Genomic DNA, 26,217 nt, shown 5'->3' on the forward strand with positions numbered 1-26,217 from the left:
TGTTGAGCCATGCAAAACCGGTTTGCGAACAGGCGGAAAGTACGAGCTTAGTCGTGTACACTGCCGGCCTGGAGCTCCGAGCGGAACGGCCCGGCCTGCGGCCGCGAGCCCCGGTAGCCGCAGGGTGCATGTCTCCGGGCCGCCAAGGATGCTGAGACAGCCGAGCCTCCGGCGCCGGGCGGGCGCAGCCGCACGACCGCGGCGCGCTCGGCCTCCCAGGGTCACCTTGGGCACGGCGCGCCTCGCCCCCGCCTCAGCCGCTGCGCCCCTCGGGCCGGACGGCGCTCCCGAGAGCGGAAGCGGGGGCGCTCCCACGCCGCCGCCCTGGGAGGGCAGGCACTGACCGGGAGCGGACGCCCCACCGCGCCACAGCACCCGCTACGAAGGCCGAGGGCATCCAGCCCACCCCTGCCCTCTGCGAGCCGGCGCTGGAGCGACGGGAGCCGCCCAGGGCTTGGACATCCCCCTGGCGCGGACGGGGTGGCCGGAGCCGCGCTCCCGGCCTCGCCTGAGGCGGCAGCAGTGCTGTCCGCAGCCGAGTGCGGCCGCGTCCCTCGCCCCGCGCGCCCCCGGCGGGCGGTGTAGCAGGGCGGAGGCACCGCCCCGGCCGTCATTTCCGCCGTGTGTCGGGGTGGGGGAGGGGGGGCAGAGCGCTCGCCTCCTCCTCCGCGGCGGCCGGAGACACAGAGACCCAGCGCGGGGCGAGGGGAGCTAACCGCCGTCCGCCGCGCCCGCGGGCCGCGCCGCCCCGCCACCCGAGCCCTGTCCCCGCCCGCCGCAACCGCCCGGCATCCTTCCTGTCCCCCCTCCCCCTGTCGCCCCGGCTCGGCCATGGGGAACGCAGCTACCGCCAAGAAGGGCAACGAGATCGAGAGCGGTGAGTGAGGGGATCCGCCGCCTCCACTCGGCGCCTGGCTCCGTTCCCCGAGGAGGGGCCGGCAGGCCGAGGCCGGCGCGCCCGCTTTACGCCGCCGCCGCAGGCCCCGCGGCCTAGCGGCTGAGGCGCCGAGCCCCCCGCCCCGCGCAGGCCCTGCTGCCCGAGCCCGCTGGCCCCTGACGCTGAGCGGCCTGCTCGGCGCCGCTAGGTGCCCGACCCGGCCCCCAGCTCGGCGCCGAGCCGCCCTCTTTCAGGCCCGCCTCGAGGTTTAGCGTCTTAGGAAATAAGAGGGAGAAATACGCCCGCGGCCCTTGGGCCGAGGCCGCCACCGGGCCGCGCGTCCGGCTGTCCTGTGGCAGGTGTCCGTCCCTGGAGAAGGAGGAGCTGCTGGCGGGATTGGGGTGGCGGCGGGCAGGTGTCAGCGCCTCCGCCAGCCTTCATCCTCACCCCGGCCAGCTAGCTTTCCCCACCCCTGAACACACCCTTGCCGGCGGGGGAGGCCGCTCGCCGCGCCGCGTTCCGTCTGCGGCGGGAGGGTTTTCATCCCGCTGCGGGGAATGTAGGTCAGAAACTCCTAAGCCTACCCGGATCGTGCAGCCCCGATAACCTCGCCGGTCCTGCAGGCGCCCCATGGCGTAGCCTGAGCCCCTTGGTGTGTTTACATCTTTGAGGAGAGTATTCCCTACAAACGTTGTTCTCGTGCCTTGGTAAAATGGAAGACAGAAGCATTGATCTGCACTTACCAGCGCAGGGTGCTTTATGTTGATTTTGGTCGTTTGTTTTGGTTTTTTCCCCCCTGTAGTATTTAATATAAAGTCGATCCAATTCTTGGGGGAAAAAATCCGGCTTTTATTTTCAGTAAGTTAACTCCCTTGCTCCGCTGTTACTGGAAAACTTTGAGTATGTTTTTGATGGATAGGAGAAAAGACACATCGGGCAGCCGGTTGTGCAAGCTCCGTACTCCTACAACAATACCCTTTGTTACTAGAAATTCCTTGAACGTTATTAAAATGACATGTTTAAACGTCGAAGGTTGTTTTTTTTGTTTGTTTTGGGGTTCTTTTGGGTTGTTGTTTTTTTCCCAGTGTGTTTACTTTTTCTGTGTTTACTATTGAGATCTAGGGTAGAACCGGGTAACGGATTTGCATAGGCCGGTGCCTGCCCACACAGGAGTCCTTATGCTTCCTAGGGATCTGCATGAGTGTTTCTAGCTGTGGGACCAGGGACTTTTCTTAGTTTTGCTCTGTGGTTTAGCCTTTCAGTTCTTGTGTTCGCAATAGTAGTACAGATTTTACAATTTAAATGTTTTACGAGCATTATTGTTTAGCGGTTTTATTTATCGGGGTATATTTTTTTATAGGAAGTATCCTAGCCAACTTATATTTGTGGAGAGTAGATTGTTTGAAGTATGTAAGATGACAAAACACTCCATTTTGTATTTCATAGTACAGTGTTATTAGTTCGTGCAGTTAAGTAACTCTAGACCACATAGTGTTTACTGCCATGTTAATTCTTTTCTCATATTACCAAATGCAGTGATTTTTAAGTTGCAGAAGGAGTTTGCTTCAGAACTCCCTCCTCTCCCTTTGTTAGAGTTTAAAATTGAAATGCTGCTGGAAACATCAAGCTCAGATGTTCAATTACTTAGTATATATAGCAGCAAAAAGCTCTGTAATGATACAGCTTCTGTAACTAAAAGAAAAAATTGATTGTCATTGACATACTGCTGGGAAAGACTAGGATTCACTTACTATGGAGGATCAATGGTATATGAATACTATACACATAATAAATTACTAGAAGTAATGTTTGTTTTACTGGCAGTGAAAACTGATGTGTGATCTAATCACATGATTCATGGCAGCTTTAAAGGAACACAGAATGTGATTGAGCTGTAATATTTATGATACCTGTTTGCATTTTTGAGCAAGTTTTCCTGTTTTGTATGTTAAATGCCCTTAGTAGCATGTATATTGAACTTCAGTATGCTGAAAATGAAGTTGTTTGAAATAGTGAAAGAAAAATATCCAGATTTGACTTCTAAAGGTGATGTTACACCCTTGATCCACACAGGGAACATATGGTGGTGTGTGGATCAAGGGCATGCTAAGGTCTCTGAAAGAACAACGAAGGGTAACACAGCTTCCACTGATAACTGTACTTACTAGTTCATGATGTGTAATTTGAGACCTCTTGCACTATCTGTGGTCAGCACAATAAATGCTGTTCACCTGTCTTGGCCCTTACATTCTTGTTTATTTTAGCTTTCTATGTATATTAAAGTATCTGCAGTACTTATTACTTCAATTGGGCTATGAAGAGGATTAAAACAGTTGTATATAAACACCCATAGTACAATGGAACAAATTTTTCAAAGTATTTCTAGGAAGAAGTTGCAGGTGAATGGAATCTGAATGCTGGTTAAGTTTCTTAAGCTTGGACGCAAAAAAAGAAGTGAATCAGGCTTGTACTGCAGAGGGGTGAGATACATATGTGTGTGTATACAGAAGATGGAAGGCTTCAGTATGGTCAGTTAGGGTTTTGTTTCTTTGCCCTTCTCTTAACAGATTCTCCTGATATGCAGTGGGTTTTGATTTGGAGAACCAAAATTAAAAGTGATCCTTTATTAAAGAGAAGCTTAAGAATTCTGTACCCATTTTAAACTCTACACCTGTTTTAAATGTGTTCATGGTTTTCTACAGAGCACAACAGTCTTCAAATTCTGAGGGTCTTTTAGAATAATAATAGAAGTATTTTTCATTTGAAATCTGAAAATACACAATTGCCAGTTGTCTTAAAAGTTTCTCTAACTTTGATCCTACATACTAATATTATTTTAATTATTCACTTAATTGTTTGGTATTAAAAAAAGAAACAAAACCCAAAAGGCCACAGGAAGTCTACCTTGAGTTGTTGCAGTCAATGTAGGAAAATGGTAGCTTCACTAATATTCATTACTTTGGAATCCTTTGTTAAAGAAGCATACAGCATAAGAGAATAATAACTACAACAGATCTGGGTTTATGAAAGATTGCATAGTTGTTTTTTTTTAATCCAGTAGGTGAATATGTTACTTTCAAAATGATTATGAATTTTATGTAATAGGAACATTTTACCCTTACAGCAGCTATTTTCTAAGCTGGAGTGCATGTCAGTCTGCAAATTGAGAAGTTTATAGAAAGTTTGGTGGTGTTGTGTTGTTCTTGGTTTGTTTTCCTTCCAATAACTTGCAAATACGGATTTTCGAAATTATTACTATGTGTGGCTTTGAATGACTTGCCTCTTTAGGTATGTATGGTAATAACAGCAAGAAGTTTATTGAGAAATTATTAGCAATCTCACTTGATTTTTTTATTTGTCGTGTTTTGTGTGGGTTTTTTGGTTTTTGCTTTTTATTTTTCCTGGATGTATGAATACTTATCTGTGATATTATTTGTTTCTTTCTTTAATCGCCAAACTTGAATAGAGACCAGGTCATTAGAAAACACTCAGGTGACTGCAAGATCTGTATACTTTCTCTTTTTCCAACAGAATGTGAAACCACATGTGATTGGCTTCTGAATTGTGTTAGCCAGGATGCAGACGGTCCTTTTTTCTTAGCAATATGTGGTAGTAAATTGCTTTTAAAATAGGTGTTTAAAATTAAATGATGCATGCTTTACAAAACAAATCTGTACATACAGCTTTTTACCTGATAGTCATGTCTTCAGCTACCAATGCATGAAGGATTTATTAATCTAACAGGACTTCACTACCTCTGGTTTCTGTGGTCTTTAAATAGCAAAGTACAGCATGTGTGATGTGTATTCTGCATGTGAGCTTTATGTTCATTCACTCTTCCTCCTCCTCAAAGTGTTCCCACTACAGTATCTTCAGTGTAACAGTTCCTATTATAGTCAATTCTTCCCTTTTTAACTCTTCTAATTATTCTGTAAGTAGTGCTCCTTTGAAATGTGCGTGACAGGAAGATGCAGTCTTCATTTTCCTTTGCCAATAGATTTTAACCTCCTCAGGGGACATTTCTTAGAACTGAGTTTTTTTAGTTTTTTTTTACTGTATTACTTTTCCTGTGCATTCATTGTTGAGTCATTCTGCTGTATTTACTTATTGAGGATCGAAAGAGACCACAGGTTCATTTCATGTAAAAACTTGATGAGACAAAGTGCTTCCACTGCTGACCTTGATTAGACTGAAATCAGTGAAGTAGAGGTGAAAAGCTCAGTGTCTGTTACTATTCCAAGCTTGCCGATTCTCTGTCACTTCTGTGGACCCTTGTTCCAGTGGTTTTAATCGAAGCATAGTTTTGTTTCAACAGCTGTTGTCCTTTTCCTTTGCCTCCTTGTGTTTTCCATGCTCTTGTTTTAAGATTTTAAAACTGAGAGCCTTTGAAGCCTTGCTTACATGTTTTAGAAAATCAGCTATCAGTATGTATTGTGTAAAGGGTAATTAATAATCTGTATTTCAGTGATGCTGGAATGGACTGTATATGTAACACCTATAAACAATGCATTTAAAGCTTGTCTTCTTCTATTTGAGGCTTGTATTATTTTGCTGTTGATCTGCGAGGTTCCAGCAATATGGGACTTCATTGTCTGAAAGTCAGAAGTAGTTTTAACTAATTGATGCAGAAGTATCTATAAATTCCTTTGCTGTAATTACCAGTGTAAGGCTACCAGTATGCACCCTCTGAAAGTTCTGCTTTAATTAAAACCAAAATGTTTATTAGCAGCTTGAACTAGAAGAGAGAGGCTTTCACTCAATAAATGATAGCCACATGGTAGCACAACAAAAGGTCAGAAAGACCTTTAAGTGATAAATTAGTTTGAGTTTAGCTATTGTAGTTGGGCCTTTGTTACAAGTTTAGACTGCATTAAAGACAGAATGTTTTAATTTACTTGACAGTCCCTTGTTACTGAGTTTCCTTACTGTTTGTTCATTTACCCATATATCCACATTTGTAGAAACGACACAATCAAAAGTAATTTATTGAAAAATTGCTACAATTCTCGTATTTTTTGGCAACAGTCACATTATTCCTTGATGTACTTACAAAATTAACTTTCTCAGGTACTGGGAGTAGAATGTGGGCAGAGAAGTAAGTGGAAAAACTGTAAGGACACGATGCTGCAAATGACGGTGTCATGGGCAGCCCTGGCTGAGTGGAAGGCTGTGAACTGTGCTATACGCATCAGGCAGTTGGGGATACTACTCCAGTTAAAGTTCTTCGTAACTGACACCTCTCTCCTGTGGACAGAGCTGTGCAAAGGCCTTTGAATGGCTGTTGGATTTTGTGTGTTTTGCCTGCATTCTTACGTAGATGTTAAGAAGGACAGCAGTTAAGGAAAATGATACTGTCTGCTACACAGCAGGTGGGTTCTGAATTAGATCCAAGTAGAGTGTATGTGTTTTTTAAACCAGTGCTTCTGGTTATTTAAGCCTACAGAGTTTCCACAGGTAGGAACCTTGAGTTGATGGGGATTTTTCTTACAAACTTGTGAACCTTAGGACTGGAACTTGGCAGAGAGTTTGCCCTGCAGTGCTGCTGTCTCTAGTCTTTGTTACAGGTGCAAGGTGCTGTGTAATAAGTATTTCGTTCAGTTGCAGTTCTGCTTTTCTGTCCCTTGCAGCTTTTTTCCTTCTTCTGTGACCTCAAGTGTGCTGGAGCAACTATTCATGAGACAACAAGGTGAACTGAATTTGAGATTGATCTCAGTTAAAAATAACCCTGCAGAAAAGGGAAAGCAGAAGGGACTTCAGTTAACCTGGATTGGCTTCTTGATCCAGTTCACTGCAGTTAGTGTAACAGTTGTACCAATGCAGGTGTGATATGGCACAGAGACTGGATAGCAGGCACAAAATAGGAGCTCCCTGATCTACTACTGTTGCCAGGAGAGTTGTGGTTTCAGGCTGGCTGTACTGCAAGTCTTTTCCTACCGTACACAGTTTCTGTGTTGTGAGGTAGAAATGCTGCTCAGGGAATGAGAGGACAAAGAGCAGTGAAGCTGTGACAAGGTAAGTGAAGTAGTGAGAAATGCGTTGTCTTACGAGTTGCAAAACGAAAAGATAAATTGCCTTCTTATTTTCCTTTCCCCCCTCCTCCCCCACTGGTATGTTTGTGAAAGGATTACACATACTCCTCATTGTAACTGTATTTATTTGTGTTATCCTGCACTAGTGGTGAATCAAGACTCCATTTTGTTTGTTTAAACACAAATCAGACAATTTATTTTCCAAAACGCATATTGTATTTTGAATAATAAGGCATATACAGACAGATGGAAAATACAAGATGAAACTGAGACTATTAGTCTGTGTAGCAGGAGAATCGGTATAAAGCAATTGGAAGGCATGTTTGTAGACACTGCTATGAAGGGAGCTAAATGAATGACATTGGGGTGGCCCTGACTGTGATGCTTGCTCTCTCTGGCATCCTGCTCACCGTTTCTTCAGCATCACAACAGAACAATATGCACTAAGAGCAAGGTTTCACAAAACAGCTGAGCCCATCTGGTGGCTTGTGCTGTTGAAAAATATGGTTTCCTAGGACCTTCATGGGTAACAATTCTAGCATTCTTCTAATCCTTTAATAAGCTGCTTTACAAAGGCAGAAAATTATGGGATCACAGGATGTTAGGGGTTGGAAGGAACCTCTGGAGATCTTGGAGTTCAACCCTTTTGGCAGAGCAGGAGCATATAATCTAGTGTAGGTCGCATAGGAATGTATCCAGACAGATCTTGAAAGTCACCAGAGACTGAGACTCCACAACCTCTCTGGGGAGCCTGTTCCAGTGCTCTGTGACCCTTACCAATAAAGAAGTTCTTCCTCATGTTGAAGTGGAACTTTCTGTGTTGCAGTTTAGATCCATTGCCTCTTGTCCTGTCACAGAGTTCAAGTGAGAAGAGCGTATCCCTTCCTTCTTGACACCCAGCCCTCATATATTTATAAAATTAGGTGGGGTTTAGATCTAGATATCTATAATCATTTTGCACAGCAATTTGGGATGCTGAGGTGTCAAATGTCAAGAGACAGATTCAAAAGAAGTGCTGAAAGCACTGTTGGCAATGAATTGGTGAGGTGTTAAGGAAAGGGACAGTCTCTTTTCCTAGACTTGAGCTTTTAGATTAGTTTCCTAGGGCCTCACCCTACTAACTTGTAAAAAATATTGCTCAAGATACCCCTTTCCCATCTGCCTGTGTTCATATGATGAATTACTACCGGACTTTAAGTCTGTAGAATCATAGAATCAACCAGGTTGGAAGAGACCTCCAAGATCATCTGGTCCAACCTAGCACCCAGCCCTATCCAGTCAACTAGACCATGGCACTAAATGCCTCATCCAGGCTTTTCTTGAAGACTTCCAGGGGCGGTGCCTCCACCACCTCCCTGGGCAGCCCATTCCAATGGCAGATCACTCTCTCTGACAAGAAATTCTTCCTAACATTCAGCCTATACTTTCCCCAGCACAACTTGAGACTGTCCCTCCCTTGTTCTATGGGTGGTTGCATGGGAGAAGAGGCCACCCTCCACCTGGCTAAAATGTCCCTTCAGATAGTTGTAGGCAGCAATGAGGTCACCCCTGAGCCTCCTCTTCTCCAGGCTAAACAACCCCAGCTCCCTCAGCCTCTCCTCATAGGATTTGTGTTCCAGGCCCCTCACCAGCTTTGTTGCCCTTCTCTGGACACGTTCCAGCACCTCAACATCTCTCTTGAATTGAGGAGCCCAGAACTGGACACAGTACTCAAGGTGTGGCCTGACCAGTGCTGAGTACAGGGGCAGAAGAACCTCCCTTGTCCTACTGGCCACACTGTTCCTGATGCAGGCCAGGATGCCATTGGTTCTCTTGGCCACCTAGGCACACTGCTGGCTCAGCTTCAGCTACTATCTATCAGCACCCCGAGGTCCCTTTCTTCCTGGCTGCTTTCCTGCCACTCTGTCCCCAGCCTGTAGCGTTGCTTGGGGTTGTCGTGGCCAAAGTACAGAACCCTGCACTTGGCCTTGTTAAGTGTCATCCCATTGGCCTCTGCTCACCTATCCAGCCTGTCCAGATCCCTCTCCAGGTCTCTCCTACCTTCCAGCAGATCAACACCTGCTCCTAGCTTGCTGTCATCTGCAAACTTACTGATGCTGGACTCAATCCCCTCGTCCAGATCATCAATAAAGACATTGAACAGGACTGGGCCCAGCACTGATCCCTGGGGAACACCACTAGTGACTGGCTGCCAACTGGATGTGGCACCATTCACCACCACTCTGGGCTCTGCCATCCAGCCAGTTCTTGATCCAGCACAGAGTGAATCTGTCCAAACCATGAGCTGCCAGCTTGGCTAGGAGCTTCTCGTGGCTGACAGTGTCAGAGGCTTTGCTGAAGTCCAAGTAGACTACATCCACAGCCTTCCCCACATTCACCAGGCGGGTAACCTGATCATAAAAGGAGATCAGGTTGGTGAGACAGGACCTGCCCTTCCTAAAGCCATGCTGGCTGGGCCTGATCCCTTGGCCATCCTGTAGGTGCTCTATGATGGTGCTCAAGATGACCTGTTCCATCAACTTGCCTGGCACTGAGGTCAGGGTGACAGGTCTGTAGTTTTCTGGCTCCTCCTTACGACCCTTCTTGTGGATGGGTATCACATTGGCCAGCTTCCAGTCTTTGGGAACCTCTCCAGTGAGCCAGGACTGTTGATAAATGATGGAGAGTGGCTTGGCCAGCTCATCTGCCAGCTCTCTCAGCACCCTAGGGTGGATCCCATTCGGTCCCATGGACTTGTGAAGATCCAAATGTCTCAGTAGGTCACTTACTTCTTCCTCATGGATTAGAGGGGCACTATACTGGTCCCTGACTCCATCCGCCACATCAGGTGTCCATCTGTCCTGGAGACAACCTGTCCCACTATTGAAGATTGAGGCAAAGAAGGTGTTCAGCACCTCTGCCTTTTCCTCATCTTTTGTCACTGTATTCCCCTCTCTATCTAATAAGGACTGGAGGTTGTAGTGAAAGGTGCTAGCACTTAGCAGTAGGACTTAACTCTAAAAACTCATAAAAGCTATATGTAGACAGAGAAAAATATAACAAAGCATTGCTTTGTCTCCACACTTAAATTCATCTTTAAGACAATCCTACTTTTGATGTTTGTTTTTTTCTTTTCCTGTTTAGTTTCGTTTTGACAATTTGATATTCGAACTAAAAAATGTCCCAAAGTTTGATTCTATTTTTTTTAAAGTTTGTTCTACTATTTATTGCTTTTCTGTACCCAGAGGGGTTCATCTGTAAATATAGTGGACTTGCTAGCTTATGATATATAATCGGTTCTTGTATATATTGCTAGTTAAAAATGCAGTAAGGATTAGGCTGTGTAGGTTGCTCAACATTTTACCTTGTAGTGAAGATGTGGAAATGCCTTGGTATTTCAAATTATTTTTATTTAAAAAAATAAGAACAATTTTTATAGCTTCAGACTAAGCAAACAATTTGGTTTTGCTGTTTCCTTACATTGGGTTCTTCTTGTATCTAATTTTTGAGAGTTCTAAAAAATCTTAGAACATCATATAGATACATAAATATATAAACTCTGCATGTTACAGATAAATGGTCCTGCAGTCTCTTTTCCATGGCATTGCTGTTCTCTGCCAGAGAAGGCCTGGTGAGCATTTTGAACCAAATTCTTTCCTTAGGAGTAGAGAATTGCTGTTCTACCTTGCACTGGCTGTTTCTTCTGAGAGATACGCTATTTGTGATATAGGCTGACGCTGCAATAGTAAGATACCACACTTGTGGTGTTAAAGCAAGAGGCATAGAAAATGTGTTTTTAATGCATCGTTAGATGAATGAATATCTGATTTGCTGGGTGATTTGTAAAGGTAAGTATTAGTGCTGTTATCCCTCTGCCTCTTGGTAACTTTTAACCTTTTGCTAAAATACTGTAATGGTTAAACAAAGAACATCAGAAACTTTTTTCATTTATTTCATACAAGTTAGGCTGCTGCCAGCAAGTATGTAGTTGCACTTGCTGTTAGAACCTGTCTCTAAACCCATAGACTTCCACAGCTGCAGTGTAGTTGAAGAAACTAAGACAAAATGGAACTGCAGTTTTATCTTGAAGGTGGGAACTTTGAAGATTAAAAAGATTGTTATTTTCATAGAATCATAGAGTCAACCAGGTTGGAAGAGACCTCAAAGATCACCCAGTCCAACCTGTCCCCCAGCCCTATCCAGTCAACTAGATCATGGCACTAAGTGCCTCATCCAGGCTTTTCCTGAACACCTCCAGGGACGGTGCCTCCACCACCTCCCTGGGCAGCCCATTCCAATGGGAATTCACTCTCTCTGGCAATAACTTCCTCCTAACATCCAGCCTATATTTCCCCTGGCACAACTTGAGACTGTGTCCCCTTGCTCTATTGGTGGTTGCCTGGCAGAAGAGACCAACCCCCCCCCCCCCCCCCCCCCGGCTACAACGTCCCTTCAGGTAGTTGTAGACAGCAGTTTTGTCTATGCCCAGGATCCGTTTGCTTGTCATTCTTATGAAATGACATAATTAAGAGTGCATGTACTCGGATACCCCAACAGGTGCATTGTAATAATAATTAAGGTTAGTTTTGAATAATGTGAAATCTTCTGTCTTGTAGAAGGTAACGGTAATAGGTTTATTGTATGTTTAAATTCTGATTCTTAAGCATGTGATAGCCTAGACTGACTTTGCACAGAGGGAAAATGTGACTTAATTGCAACAGAGTCTATGATTAAGATGAAGTTTTTAATGCAGACCATGTGTTTAAGCACTTTAACTGATCCATAGAAAAACATGGTGCCTGGAGGTTTTAATCTGTTTCTCACTAGAAAACAAGCTAGGTGGTGAGAGAGTGAATAAAAACATCACATAGCAAAAAACAGACTCAAACAATTTGAAAGATCATACTATTTCCTTTCAATAGCTGTCATTATGATGGAAGGAGATGTGTTTTCATTGGCTTGTTGAGGACTATTTTATATCAGACAATTCTTGAAAATTCAATGCTTCAGTCATATATTTGGTCTTTGCAAAAGCCTATGTGATGAGAAGTGTTGAGTGGGTCTCAGTGAAGTCTAGAACTGTGCATGCACTGCAGATCCCAGCACTGGTACTTGGCTTTAGGGATTATGTGTTAAACATCCTATAGCAGCAGACTGCAACAGTGCTCTCTGTGGTCCAGCTGATTTCTTTCTCTTGACTTAAAAATCTTCATTTTAGTGGTACTTATTTCATGTAAGCTGAACTGAAGAGTGAAATAAAGTGCTAGGTCATTTAGCTTAATTTAATGGCTTTTATGAATATCAAATTGGAAAACAAGTTTTGCAATTAGTTTAAGTCTAAAGCAGCTACATGCAGTGTAGAATTGCCTGAAGGGTGTGTAGTGTGTTGTAATGATTCTTTTGCAGGTTTTCAGATTTATTTTCCTCTTCTTTGAATATCTTGGGGACTTGATAGGCATAGAACTAATGCAGAAACAAAATTAGCATAGTTTTTCATGTGTTGCTTTAATACCTAACCCCTAATTTCTACCTAAAATTTGCGTATTTTTGTTTTCTGCCAAAATAATTATCTCTTTATTCTACTTATATTATTTGTAGATAACAAACATAGCAAACATGTTGTATCTAGGGCAAACATGGGGAAAAAGTTAGCAAATATGGCAAGAGATAATGATTTCCATAAGAAGAATTACTATGTAAGTGGAATCTCTTCCATCTGGAGTACATAGAGGATGTGTGTAAAATGGTGTGGCTCGAGAAGTGGACAGTGTCGTAGGCTTGTCCTGTCCTTGTTTTTGTTAAGGAAGCACTTTGAGTCACTGTTTCTATTGACTCTTTCCTTAGGTACAAATACCAATTTATTATTAATGAAATAGTAGAGGTCTCCTTGAGAATAAGTGGAGAGAATCATAGAGTCATGGAATTGTCAGGGCTGGATGTGAAGTCAAGGATCATCTGGCTCCCACCCCACTGCCATGGGCAGGAGCACCTCGCACTAGTTAAGGATGCTTAGAACCCCATCCAGCCTGGCCTTAAAAACGTTTGAGGATGGGTCTTCTGCCACCTCTCTGGGCAAACCAGTTGCAGTGTTTCACCTCTCTCATGGTGAAGAACTTCTTCATAACATCCAATCTTAATCTACCCACTTCTAGTTTTGCTCCATTCCCCCTAGTTCAGAGAAACTAGTCAACAGCTGGTAAAAGGAGAAGTATGGGTCAAGAAATGTAAGATTAGGTAGCCAGAGGGAGCACTGGGTGAAGAATAGGCTTGGTCTTCTTCCATTGGTTCTTTCATCTCAGGAGAGGGAGCTGTTGAATGGTTGCCAGAGATGCTCTGCCTTTTGGAGAAGTTGGATGAAGTGTTACCATTTGTCCCACTCAGGCCATGGCACATCTATGTTCCGCCTTTTCCCGGGGGAAGCTAAACTCTCAGATCCACATGAACAACAGTATGGATGTGCTCATTTCTTTAGTTTTCCTGGCTGGGCTGTGAATATAGCCTAAAGTACAGGCCAGCCCACCTGGCATCTTGCCTTTTCTGATGGTGTAGGAGATCCTGTATCCTTCTGTTGGGGCAGGACAGAAAGTGAGAAAGTGAAGTATGAGTACGAAGTGGAATTTTCCAAAGTAAGGTGTTTAGATGAACTGGATATCATGAAGCCTGTAGATACACTGTGTGGAGGGGCATGTGTATATCATAGGGACAGTAATCTTCTGCTGGTGCTACAGTGCCTTCGGTCTTGTAACCAGGAGTTAAGCTATTGCTGTAGAGGTGGCATTGCAGGTACCAGTGACCATAGAATCATAGAATCAACCAGGTTGGAAGAGACCTCCAAGCTCATCCAGTCCAACCTATCACCCAGACCTAACCAGTCAACTAGACCATGGCACTAAGTGCCTCATCCAGTCTTTGCTTGAAGACCCCCAGGGACGGTGCCTCCACCACCTCCCTGGGCAGCCCATTCCAGTGGGAAATCACTCTCTCTGTGAAGAACTTCTTCCTAATATCTAGCCTAGACCTACCCTGGCACAACTTGAGACTGTGTCCCCTTGTTCTATTGCTGGTTCTATTCCTTATGTTGAGTTCATTGTTTACCTACCCTCTTGATCTTCTCTGTGCACTTAACTGTATTCCTAGCAGTCCTGTCCTCTGTTTTCCTGTAGTCTGACATAAGACAGTTTTGCATTGCACTGAATAATTCCGCTGTTTCCTGTACCAAAGTGGTACTTCTTTCGTCTTTTTATCATGATAATTGTAGGTGCTACTTAGATACCTTCAAACAGGATTTTTAAATATTTTTGTCTTAGCAGTTTTTGGCTCTTTAGGAAATTGCTATTTTCAGGAGCTAAACTGTTTTACAATGTTCCCTTCAGATGAGTTGGTTTTTTTGGTGGTAGTGAGTTTGGGCTTTTGTTTGTTCTAGATCAGTTGTAGCTGCAATTACTTATTGACATTACTTAAAATGTTTTTTCAGGACCTGCTTCAGAAGCAGTGTTACAGTTTCTACTCAGCAAGAGTCATGTTTTTTAAGTGAAACCTGTTATTTGCATATGTGGTGGAAAAAAAAGAGAACACCGACCAAACCTCAAAACATATTTGTATCATGTCTGGTTTGAGGCTGGAGGCTATAATTATGAAACTTCCTTGAGCACATTGCTTACAGAAAAGTTACCTGACCAACATTCTTTGGCAGTAAAGCTGATGTGAAAAAATTCCTGCCCAGTTCACTCCCTGCTGCTCTGATGGAAACTACAATTTGCTCTGCCTTCTGTGCAGTTTGAGGACTGCTCTTAAGTGTCAGTGAAATGGTTAAAATACCCTTACTTCCACCCAGCTCTGCTGTTTTAACCCGTTAATTTCAAAGCCCTCTCTTAAAATATGACCTCACCTTGTGTTGGATTGATGCGAAGAAGGGCTGTAAAAAGGGTGAAATGTTGCAAGTGGATTTTGTCATTGCAGAAAATGTACTAAGCATTTCACTGAAGCACCTGCACAGTGTTGATGTAAGCTTTTAGATGTATGAACCTGAGATGGTTTTTATTTTTGAGAGGCTCTTTGGAACCCTCTAGTCAGTGAGAGCTACTGCTAGCTAACTTCCGTGAATATGTACATCGCCATACCGTTCTCAAATTCTACCAACAAAAATTGTCCCAGTTCTTGCTTAATGCTGAGAATAAAGTGGTATTTGTAACATTTTCATTCTGTTAAGTGTGACTGCCCTCATGGTCCTCAGAGCAAAATATTTTGAGAACTTTATTGAAAGGATCACCAGCTTTCCTCTTATTTTTTAATTACTCCAAAATGTACTCATGTATTTGTTAGGACAAATAAAGCTGGAAGATGACAAATGCATACACGCTCATTTTAGATATGGTGTGTGAGTAGAGAGTAACTGGAGGAAGAAAAGAGACAAATTTACCTGTGCAGGAGCACAGTGAGAGATGTGAAAGAACCAGATAATCAGAGCTAGTCTTAAACGATACAGCAAGGCTAGAGGTGTAAGTATTTCAATTTTAGGATGATCTTTCCACAAGAAAAATGAAGGCATCTCTTATAGTTACTCCTTTTACATCTAAACTGAATTTTCCACTTAGTGTTGAAAATACTGATTTTTGGGGGGATGTATTTTTCATTTAAAGTGAAAATAATTGTCCTTTTTTGCAGAAGATAACTTGTGGTAGTTCCGCCTTTCTTTGTGTGAAAATAATCCTAAATAGAAAATAGCAGTTGGCTGCTTTTTCACAGTTCTATTCAGCACATTGTAATTTTCTCCACAAACTAAATTGACTCATTCATTTCCACTAATACATACAGACCAACTTGTTCTGCTGCCAGTCTTGTTAAAAGGACTAGCCCAAAACACCGTGGCTAGGAAAACAGTAGTAGATAATCTGTATGGAAAGCAAAGAAATGCAAGTCTTTCACATGCAGTCACTTTAGACTTGAACATGTGGAAAACTTCACAATGATGACAATAAACCTTTGGAATTATGTCCCCAGTGAAGTGGTAGAGTCCTTAACATCGGATGCTTTTGAAATTCATCTAGACAAGCTATTGGACCCCATTATCTAAACTGTGCTTTTGCCAAGGTTGGTTGGACCAGATGCTCCTTGAGGTCTCTTCCAGCCTTGGGGTATCCTATGATTCTGTGTTGTGTTATGGAGGAGCTCAGCAACAAAGTCTGTTGAGCTTGTTTGTTACTTGTTTGTCACTTAAGAGAAGTTCATAGAAAGTGACTGCAAGTTGGGGAGAAGAAAATAGAGATCAGATATGTTTATGAGGAAGAGCAGTGGTGATAATTTGGGTTTCTCTCAGATGGTGTATTAATTGTTGGATAGTGTGAAGAAAATGTATTCTGCAGTTGCAAAAGATGAAAAAGATTCAGTATCGATGTAAGACACAATATTGCCAGTTTTCTGAGACTCATAATATATACTGAAGAAGGAAGATGCAAGAGAATAAATAGTATAATTATTCCCTGTTAAGCATTCAGTAATTGTATCGGTAACAATAACAGCATTATAGCACGAGGAATATTTTTCTTCTTCTAAAATACAGAAGTATTTTAATGTTACATATAAAAATCCCAAAAGACAAAGATCCAACAGCAAATAACCAACAAAAAAAACCCAGCCTCCCCAAAAAACTATTGACACATGTAAATGCCCACTGTTTTTGTGTTCAGAATAGAAAAATTCCAGGGAGTTGCCGTTCCTGGAGGTGTTCAAAAAAAGACTGAATTAGGCACTTAGTGCCATGGTCTAGTTGATTGGACAGGGCTGAGTGATAGGTTGGACTGGATGATCTTGGAGGTCTGATAATAAGGAGCATTAACCTCTTGGTTGGTAGGAGGTGAGGTCTGATCATCTGCTGTTACACAAATTTCTTAATGTTGCTCATTGGTACGAGAGGCCATTAGACTTTGTCCTTCAAGAGTATGATGAAATGGTAAATATCTCTGTTTGTAGTTACATCAGAAACTATTAAATAAAAGGTAGCATTAAATTCTTTCTGATTTTTTTTTGTCATATGGTAGAGCATATTTGCTCACGAAAGATTAAATTGCAGATGCTGCTGACATCTGTTACTCTTTGGGAGGTTCTTGTTTCTTTACGTATTTGAAGGAGGGTTATCTGAATCATAATTACTTGCCTACTGCAGCAATTTTGCATTATGCTTTGGTAGTAGACGATTTGGAACCCCAGATGAAAACAGTGCATCATTTTCATAGCTGTCTGTTCTTACTGGTGTGGTTTTGTTGTCCAAACACAGCTTAATTGTCACTGTGTTGTATAATGTAGAACTAGACTTAGAGGACTGCTGTGTGAAGTCCCAAAATACTGCACTTTAGAACTGGACATTGTTGCTATTTAAAAAGTACTTCTTGCTAGTAGTTGTTCTTGCATGCTACTTCAGTGGTGATAGTATTTAAGAAGGATAGCAAAATTAGAACCGTTTTGAATGATGATCTATAAACAGATGGATACCTGGTCCTAGAAGCTGTTACAGTTTAAGAAGGCATCAGTGTAGTTGTAACAGTAGCCTAATATTTGCAGCTTCTTTATTCTGAAATAAGAATATACTGTATGTATAGATGTAATTCACTGAATAACTGAAGGAAAATCTGAACAAAGGGAAGAGGAAATTCTTCCCCCCCACACTTCATGGTTTTTCAGATTACAGGAAGTGAGATGGATAACATCTTTATTGGAATAAATACAGTCTAGATAAGATTGTTATTTATAAACATTCTATTGTATTTGGGGGAATATGTCATTGGTGAGTGATGCATTTTTAAGTTAGAAAAATGGGAATAAATAGTTGCTATATAAAAAGTTAGAGCTTCAAGGATTCGTATGGTCATAATTTACAGATGATAATGTACATTAATGTTTTGTAGACTTACGTGAGACACTACAGGAAATTGAAGGTGTTTTTTTTCCCAAGTAAATGCACAAAAGAGTGGAGATGATGTCCAGTTGCTGGTGCATACTTATTTTAGTCTGTTGGCTCTTTTTTTCCAGAGCAACCAGAATACTAAGCCTGTTTTAAGGGAACAATTCCTAATATGTTTTAAGATTTAAAAAAAATCAGAAATATTTGGGTTGAGATTTTTTTTTCTTGTAAATGGAAGGAAATAAAATGTATTTGACATATTTATATGCTTACAGATACTTTTTTTTTTTTAATTTGAATCTCAGAATGAATGGATGATGCTGTTATTCCAAACAGCAGTGCTTAAGTGAGAAGATAATGGTATATATGTAATCTCACTGTAAAGAGGCCATAAATCTCTGGAAGTATAGTGGTGGTGATGAGATACTTATCATTTGGTAATTTGGATGTCTGTTTAAGGTTGGAAAAAAATTGGACATTTATGTTCTAAGTTTAATTTTAAAAATTATTTTGAGGAAGTGATCTGGTTTTCTTCCATTAGCACTTCTTCATACTAGTATGGTACGATTTGTTTTTATTCTTACCTTAATGCACCTTTTAGCCTCCAAAATAAAAACCAAAAAAACTGACAAGTCAAAGAAACTGGAAAGCTTTAAAAAAAAAAAAATCAGTTATTCTGGTTTCCTGTTGTATAGTTTAAGTACATCTGCATTCGTTCAGGATGCATCATTACCTGGCAATTTATCAACAAAATGAGTCTGTCTTAGGGCAGCTTATCTTAATTCAGTGTTTCAATTTTAGTATATTTAGCAATATCAGATATGTGAATATATTTATTGGCGAATATTTTGTGGTTTTTTTCCCTATTAAGTGATTTTAATCACAGCTACTATTAGTATTCTTACTAAAAGAAAATATGTTGATTTCAGAATGTATCTTTCCTTCCAGTATGTTTATACACCATGTGTCTGTCTCTTTCTGGTTTGTCTTTTCTGGAATCTATTATAGAAATTGCCACAAGCTGCAAAGATTGTCATTCTTACTGAAATTTACCCTACATCAGGTAGTCAGGAAGACACTGCCAAATTTTATAAAAGACAACATGAACTTTTTTTAACAAGAATTCATAGGCTGGATACTTGGCATTCTAGTGTTTTTACTAGAAAGTATAAACTAACTTTGCTTAAGGACAATGTTATTTCAGTGTGGTTTTCAGGATCTCGTTTTGCTCACAGTAGGATTATTTAACTTTGGGGATCCCCTCTTGATACCACATTTGCAGTACTGTGGATTGGGTAATTTTCTAATGAAGGTGAGAAATGAAAGTGCAGCTTTCCTGTTGTTAGTAAAATCAACAAAAAATAAACAAAAAATATCTACCACATTTCAAACCAACCAAAGTAATACTTTCTGAATCAGAAACACAGCAACAAAGCCCTGGATGCAGTTTGAACTGTGTAACATGATGTCTCAGTCCGGAAGTAATGTTCTTTTAAAACATACCTGTGTGTAAATTAAGACACAAATTAGGCCAAATATCAAAGTGAGACTATTTATTAAAGAAAAGAAGGAGAGAGAGGGGAGGGAAAATGGAGAAAGAGAGAGAGCAGGAGAGATATTACCAGCCCAGGGCGCTTTTCTGGTTTCGGCCGGGAAGAGGTGAGGGAGGCATCCCAGGGTCCGAGTCCCTTTGGGCTTGTGTTGTCTTCGTCCAGATGAGGAGAGAGGTCTGGCAATCATGCCGAGTTCCAGCACGTAGTGTGGTCTGTGATGTTTTTCCTCCCTCAGAGCAGGCTCCAGCATTTAATGTTTTCAATGATGTTCTTCTCTTCCAGAGCAGGCATAGCCTGCGAATTTATATACAGTTCGCTTATCGCAGCTCTAACTGTCCCACATCCTAGTCACATTACAATGCATATGTCACTTCTAAGAGGTCTTTCCTGTGTCGACAGGGGTCGACACCAGAGTGGCCTCCGCCTCTCTTTGCCTCCCCCTGTTCATTACAGACTCCTGGGCTTATCAGGCCAGGATGCGCTTATCTTTGGTGCACATTCCAAGGGGTCTTTCCACCACACCCCCTGGGCAGCTGCTGTCTCTGTGGGCGAAAATGACACATCTTATCTTTGTTGAGACACTTCTCAGTTCTTAAGGTAATCACCACCGTTACAAGGTGATGTACATTCAGGAGACAATTTCTACACATGGCCCGTGAAAAATGTAGGAAGGGAATTTTTGGGTCGAGTGTGGCTAAAAAAGACTATTATGGATATCTCAGGCTCATTTCTTCGCGGAGACTGAATTTTATGCATTCTTTGTCAATAATCAAGATTGGGTTGGGTTAATCTGCAGAAAGCAGCATCTCACCTATTTCTGTTCAAATGCTGATTGGATGATGAAAACAGGTATTCAGCTCAGGTCGAGCAGGTAGAAATGAGTATTTGTTTAAGCAGTACAGATTTTTACTTTTTTGATTGACTTGGAACTCTGATGATATGTGCTGTCCTGAAGATTAGTTTGCTACCTAGTCATATTTCTTTGCTTTTGGTCTATGACTTTTTATTTATATCAGCAATCTAAAACGTGGATTTTCAACTGACAAATAGGTTTCCTTTCATGTGTAGTTAAATGCCATATATGTTTTCTCTATAGAAGCTTCTGCTCAGAGTTTGTGGTCATGTGTGCCATCACGTCACATGTATGTGTTTATTTTGCAACACTAATTCTGGCTTGCTGCTAAGAAAGCTTATGATTATTACATAAATGCATTTACTTAAAAAAAAATCGTGGCACAACTCTTTCAGTTTTGCTAGACCTTTATTGTCCATGAATAAAGAGTCATCTGAAAAAATGAACTTTATGGTCACAGAGCTCTAATTCAGCTTGGGCAAATGAAAATCAGTATCATGGCAAGGAGGAAGGTTTCCATTAAGGAATTGTACTTCTTCCTCTTGTGTATCGTTTTCATGATCCTTCTTGAAATTCTTTTTAGATGTGATTAGCATACAAACACACTCCCCTCTTATTGAAGGAAGTGGTTGGTTTGTTGTTTGTGGTTCTTTTTTTTTTTTTTAACTGTCTTTCTGTCTGGTTCTGTTTCAGCCAGATTAGTTTTGTGTCCATTATGTTTTTATTGAGATAGCAATTTACACAGTAGCCCATGCATAATTTCAAACTGTTCTGATGTTCTGTGTGGAAGTTATTTCATTTGATGTGTTACCAAAGTTTAACAATACAGTGGATAAAGAATGAAATGAAACCATAGTTTACTTGATGCTTATGCTTTTACCATTCTAATCACTTTTGTGGAACAAAAAATAACTCTTCAGTGTAATACTGGATCTACTTTCTTCATTGTATTATAAAGTGAAGTGTTCAAGAAGCCTTGAAATCTTCCCAGTTTTGACAGTATGCATTTCTTAAGTTGGTAAACTGCAGCTTTGTTTTATCCTTGTGTTTGTTATGAGTTAGGGAATCATACAATTTTGTATCTATGACTCTAGATATATTGGGTACCATTCAAAATTATAGTACTGCTATGTAAGAATAAGGAATAAAGCTGAAAAGAAGGCAAGAAGATCAATAGAACTGTTTGTCATCAGAAATATGAAAGAAGACTGGTATACTTTAAGTATTTGTCATTCTTCTGTTTGAAAACTCTTGAGAGGCTTTCATAGGTGATGTGGTTTATGGGAGGATCTGCTGCTGAGCCATCTCTTAATCTAGATGATGTGACAAAGTTGGCTTGTACATTTCTTTTTCAAAAACCTTAATTCCTGTAGTCAAAATGAGAAGGAAAAGTAGTGAAGTTGCAAAATCAAATTTTACAAGGCAGGAAATGTAGAATTAGTTGGATGGCTGTGTTTTAGCTGCCTTGCACCTACCTATGTGTTCTAAGGGAGAAAACTGCATGATTAGATGCTCTTTCTTCTGACCAGCCCTAAAGGATCTTGCATGGGACGTTGAACAATATGCATCAAGCAAGTTTTAGTTATTTTTTCTTTATTGCTTTCAGTTTGTGTCTATCTGCCTTATTAACTGCTCTTTGGGAGCTTTTTCACAAAAAAAAATCATTATCTTAGTATACATCTGTGTTGCAAATATTGAATTTATCTGTATAGCATCCTGCTAAATGAGAAGGTTTGCTTACTATTCTGCAAATAGGGAACTGAGGCACAAAGATATAGGTAATACGACTTCCTTTACTTGGGAGCCCTGGTTGACCTGATAAAGGCTTTGTTCTTGGGGCAAATACATGAAATTCTCTGAAGGGTTGAAATGCATTTCTTACAGATTTCTGTAGCAGTTAAAGTAGTTTTATCTTCTTTGTGAAACAAGCATCCAAATACAAGTCAGCCATCATAGGGGGTAGAAAAGCAGCAGTATGTGCAGCTGAAAATAACGTCGTTTAAGGAACAGAGCAGGGGTAGTTTCTGCTGCTTGAGGATGGCATTCAGTAGCCTTCAGCAGCAGCATGCCCTGATGCTTTTGAGAATTGGGTAGGAAGACCTACACTACACAAAGGAGCGTAGTCCTGAATGACTGTCAGGGCAACTCAGTACACTGTACTGCAGAAGGTAGCAGTGTGTGGAAAAACAAACACAGGACAGTGTCATTTGTTACATGCTGAGATTACTAAAATGGTGCAAATTCTAATGCTTTTTCATGGTTCTCAGTACCCAAATATGAAATTTAAACAATGGTTGTAAAACGTGTTTTTCTGTTTGAAATAAGCTAGATGAGTACTTGTTTGTGAAGCTGAATTTGTAAATGCTTTCCTCCAGAAAGGCAGTAACTAACTAGTCACTGTGTTTATTCATAAATACTCATAATTAGTGTGACAATAGATTGCTAGCAGATTAGTTCACTTTATCCAATATCAGTTGAATTTCTACTCATCAAGCATGCAATAAAGCTAAGGGATAATGAAGCATAAAAATATAGAAGTGACTTGTATATTTCTGTGCTCAAGTTTGGGGAATTTATTAAACATTTTGAGGAAATGCCCAATTTGTGTAGCTACTGCCTTAAGTTTAACAAAGAAAATTTGGAGTAGTAGGAAGGGAGCACGTACCAGTGATCACCCTTTGCTCACTGGAATTAAGTAGTTATTTTGCTAAACTCAGTGCTCTTAAAAACCCCTTAAAAGCTCACCCATCTATTTGGTAAGAATAACAGAAATGTGTCAGGCTATAGCATCAAAGTATAAAAACTGCTTGTAGATGCAATTTGGCGTGTATGTGAGGTCAAGCCACAGTATTTGTTGACCTTCCCGCTTAGGCTGCATGCACTGAAAATCTGGGCTGTTAAACTTGGAAGTCATATGATTGTCTAAATCCTTACTTCTCAGTAGTGATATTCCAGAAAAACAAGGCTGCGGCAATGCCATCAGGCTTAAGAGTCCTATTATTTTTAACCATTTCTAGTATCTGTTAGGTTAAGTATAGCTTTTAGGGCAATTACTAACTACAATTACTACATTTTTTAGGATAATTACTAGCTAGTATTATTGACACTGTTAACCATCTTTCATCTTAAAACTGACAAATAGCTGCAAATGTTTATTAAATAATTAACATTTTAGAGGACTTAGGCATACAGCAGTGAAGTGGCTTCTTGTAAATACCATAGGCTTATAGTAAAGCTTACAGTGACTTAAAATAATGTGTCTCTTAATTTTTTTCACTTGTGCATTTAAATTGGCAAGTCTGTTACAGAAAGAAAACTATACCTTATTTTATGGTAATTAGTATATCAATTTACTTCACATTCTCAAAGTGCTTATTAATTTTAGCTCAAAATAGATCAAATGTACCACATGTGACTGCTGTATCATAATACTACATATCTATTTTTAAATCTAAATGGACTCTGGGAAAGTACTGTGCAAACTTTTAGCTTCTATCACAAAGCAGGTTTCTTACATATTTCTGAGTAAAGTTCCCCCTAATAGGGTCCTGTCTTACCCACTTGTCTTTCTGGCAGTGTTTCACGGCTTCTGTGTTTACTAATTAAAAAAAAATTGAAATACAAGTCAGATGAATTTGTAAATGTTTTTTTCCCAAAATGAGCAAGCTGGAGAGACACCATCTTCTTAATTTCCTGGAATGAAAATGTTCTGATATTGCAAAGGAAAATGAGGTGTGCTGCAGGTCATAGACTCAGAATTGTACTGTGCTGTTTTGTTTTGTGTTTGTTTTATCTGTGAAATTTATTTTCAACATCAAAGAAATAATTGTTTCCCTGTGTGTCTATTATAAGCATTTCAAAACATAATGTCTCTTATTAAAAATATATTGACTATTGACAATGGAAGGCACACAGCATTCACTTTTTGTATTGGGTGATCATAGAGTCATGGCTCTACTGTTTCTTTTGTGATAGTGCCATGGTCTCTTTATTGCTACTGCATGTCGTCTGAGTCAAATACTTGGACTTTTCTAGCAGAATTTCACCTCTACAAATTACAGTAGTAATGAAAATTAATCAAGTAAGGCAGTGAAGAATTGTACTATTTAGGTTGAGGGTAGTTGTAACATGAGACAGATAAATAATAAAGAGAGCAGACTCCATGTTACTGAACTGTTTGGTTCCGTGGTTGCATCTGAGTATGCAGTTGTGTTGCATACAAATTGAGCATAAATTTGTAGTAGTTCAGTCTGTGATTACAAAGACAAAACCACACATAAGCAGCATCAAAACTACAAATAAGCAGGGATCACAGGTACCCTTAGGTGACAAACACTGACAAACAATCTACAACAGACTCCTGATAATTTCACTGCTTAGCCTGTAAGCCAATTAGTAGTGGTATGTGAGTCTGCTGAAGTCACTCTTCATTTTGCAGTCTTGTCTCTGGCTGAAGAGGGTGTTCTGAGTTCAGAATGTTTTTTTTTCGTTTGTTTTTTTTTTTTCTCCCTTTATTTCCTTTTTTTTTCCCTTCCCATTTAATGGCATCAACATGTTCAGTGATACAGCAACCACTAAGTTTTAAGACTTAAACATCTTAGTATCTGTGGTAACATCAGATACAAATTAAGGCGGACAACAATGCTCTACTCTGAGGCATTCTTTTTCTCAGCATGGCCAAAGTGTAGCAATAGTTTGATATTCATACCCTGAACCAGTTATTGTTAAGTCAGAAGTTGCTGAGATATCAAAGAATATTAAAGAAGTGGATGTTTCACCATTCATTTATGAGCACAGTTGGCCATCAGTAACTAAATTCAGTTTTCAGTTTGAGAAGTGAAATGAATGGAGTTGAGATAATGACGTTGTGTTGTATCAGTATTTTGAACTTTGACTTTTGAACATTGCCTAAAACAGAATTAAAGGCAGGGGCAGAATTGTATATACACACAGAGTTAGCCTTTAAGTTTAAATGGCTGGAAAACTACAGCAGTGAGAGACTTTAGGTATTTACCTTCTCTGTGAAGTGATATAGCTGACATCTTCATACAGAAAATTTTGTGTACGCTCTTGGAAGACTTGCACTGTGCAGCATCTCTCATTCTTTGTCTGATTTTTTTTTTTAATGAAACCATTATCAGTACTTAACTCTTTTTTTTACCCACTATTTACCAACTGTTTAGGAAGTCTTGCTGCATGTCTTACACTCAAATTAAGGTTTTGCCTCCACTCACAGTAGTTGTTTCAGATGCAGAGTCCTGGTCTTACCCATCTTGAGCTCAGTGCTTTGATTTTACTTCTGTCCTGTGTCAACTGCCTAATACAGTCTTGCATAAAGACTTAATTCTTTGCCTTTTAGACCTTTAGCCCTTCCTCTGTGTGGTTTTGGTTGGGTTTTTTTGTTTTGGGTTTTTTTTGTGGTTGTTGTTTGTTTCCTTTTCTTAAAATTCTCTGAGTTGTGAAATTTTTTTGACTGTCAGAAACATTCTGGTGAATTCTAGTATGTTACCCATATTTATGTTCCATAGTTCCTGAAGTTGACACTTACTGTCAAAGAATAGGAAAATATTTTAAGATGTGCATTATTAGCTCACTAATTAGTTGTAAGCAAAGAAGGAAACATTTATTCCATTGTCTTTCATGTTTCAACCTGTTGTGTTATTTAAGGTAAGTATTACTATAGGAGGAAGTTCTTCACAGAGTGTGTGATTGGCATTGGAATGGGTTGCCCAGGGAGGTGGTGGAGTCACCATCCCTGGAGGTGTTGAAGAAAGGCCTGGATGAGGCACTTAGTGCCATGGTCTAGTTGACTGGCTAGGGCTGGGTGCTAGGTTGGACTGGCTGATCTTGGAGGTCTCTTCCAACCTGGCTGATTCTATGATTTAACCTTTTTAGAATCAACATATTTTCATAGGCTGAAACTTCAGGTTTCTTTGACTTAGGACAAAAAAATTAGACCTTATTACAAGTAAGTGTTTTTCTGTATACTTTTATTCTCCTAATGTGTAATATGCCAACAGTTTAAATTG

The 26,217-nt window shown here is 40.6% G+C and overlaps 1 protein-coding gene across 1 annotated transcript in view; it reads left to right on the forward strand.

The window, feature by feature from the left end:
• The first annotated feature begins 618 nt into the window (after positions 1-618).
• Positions 619-26,217, forward strand: part of PRKACB (protein kinase cAMP-activated catalytic subunit beta) — a 74,502-nt gene continuing 48,903 nt past the window's right edge. The window contains exon 1 of the mRNA XM_064147898.1: positions 619-877. Within this exon, the coding sequence (XP_064003968.1) occupies positions 832-877 (46 nt within the window). The 5' untranslated portion in view covers positions 619-831. The remainder of the gene's footprint in view (positions 878-26,217) is intronic.

Source organism: Pogoniulus pusillus, chromosome 8 (genome assembly GCF_015220805.1).
Source record: "Pogoniulus pusillus isolate bPogPus1 chromosome 8, bPogPus1.pri, whole genome shotgun sequence".
Taxonomy (NCBI): domain Eukaryota; kingdom Metazoa; phylum Chordata; class Aves; order Piciformes; family Lybiidae; genus Pogoniulus; species Pogoniulus pusillus.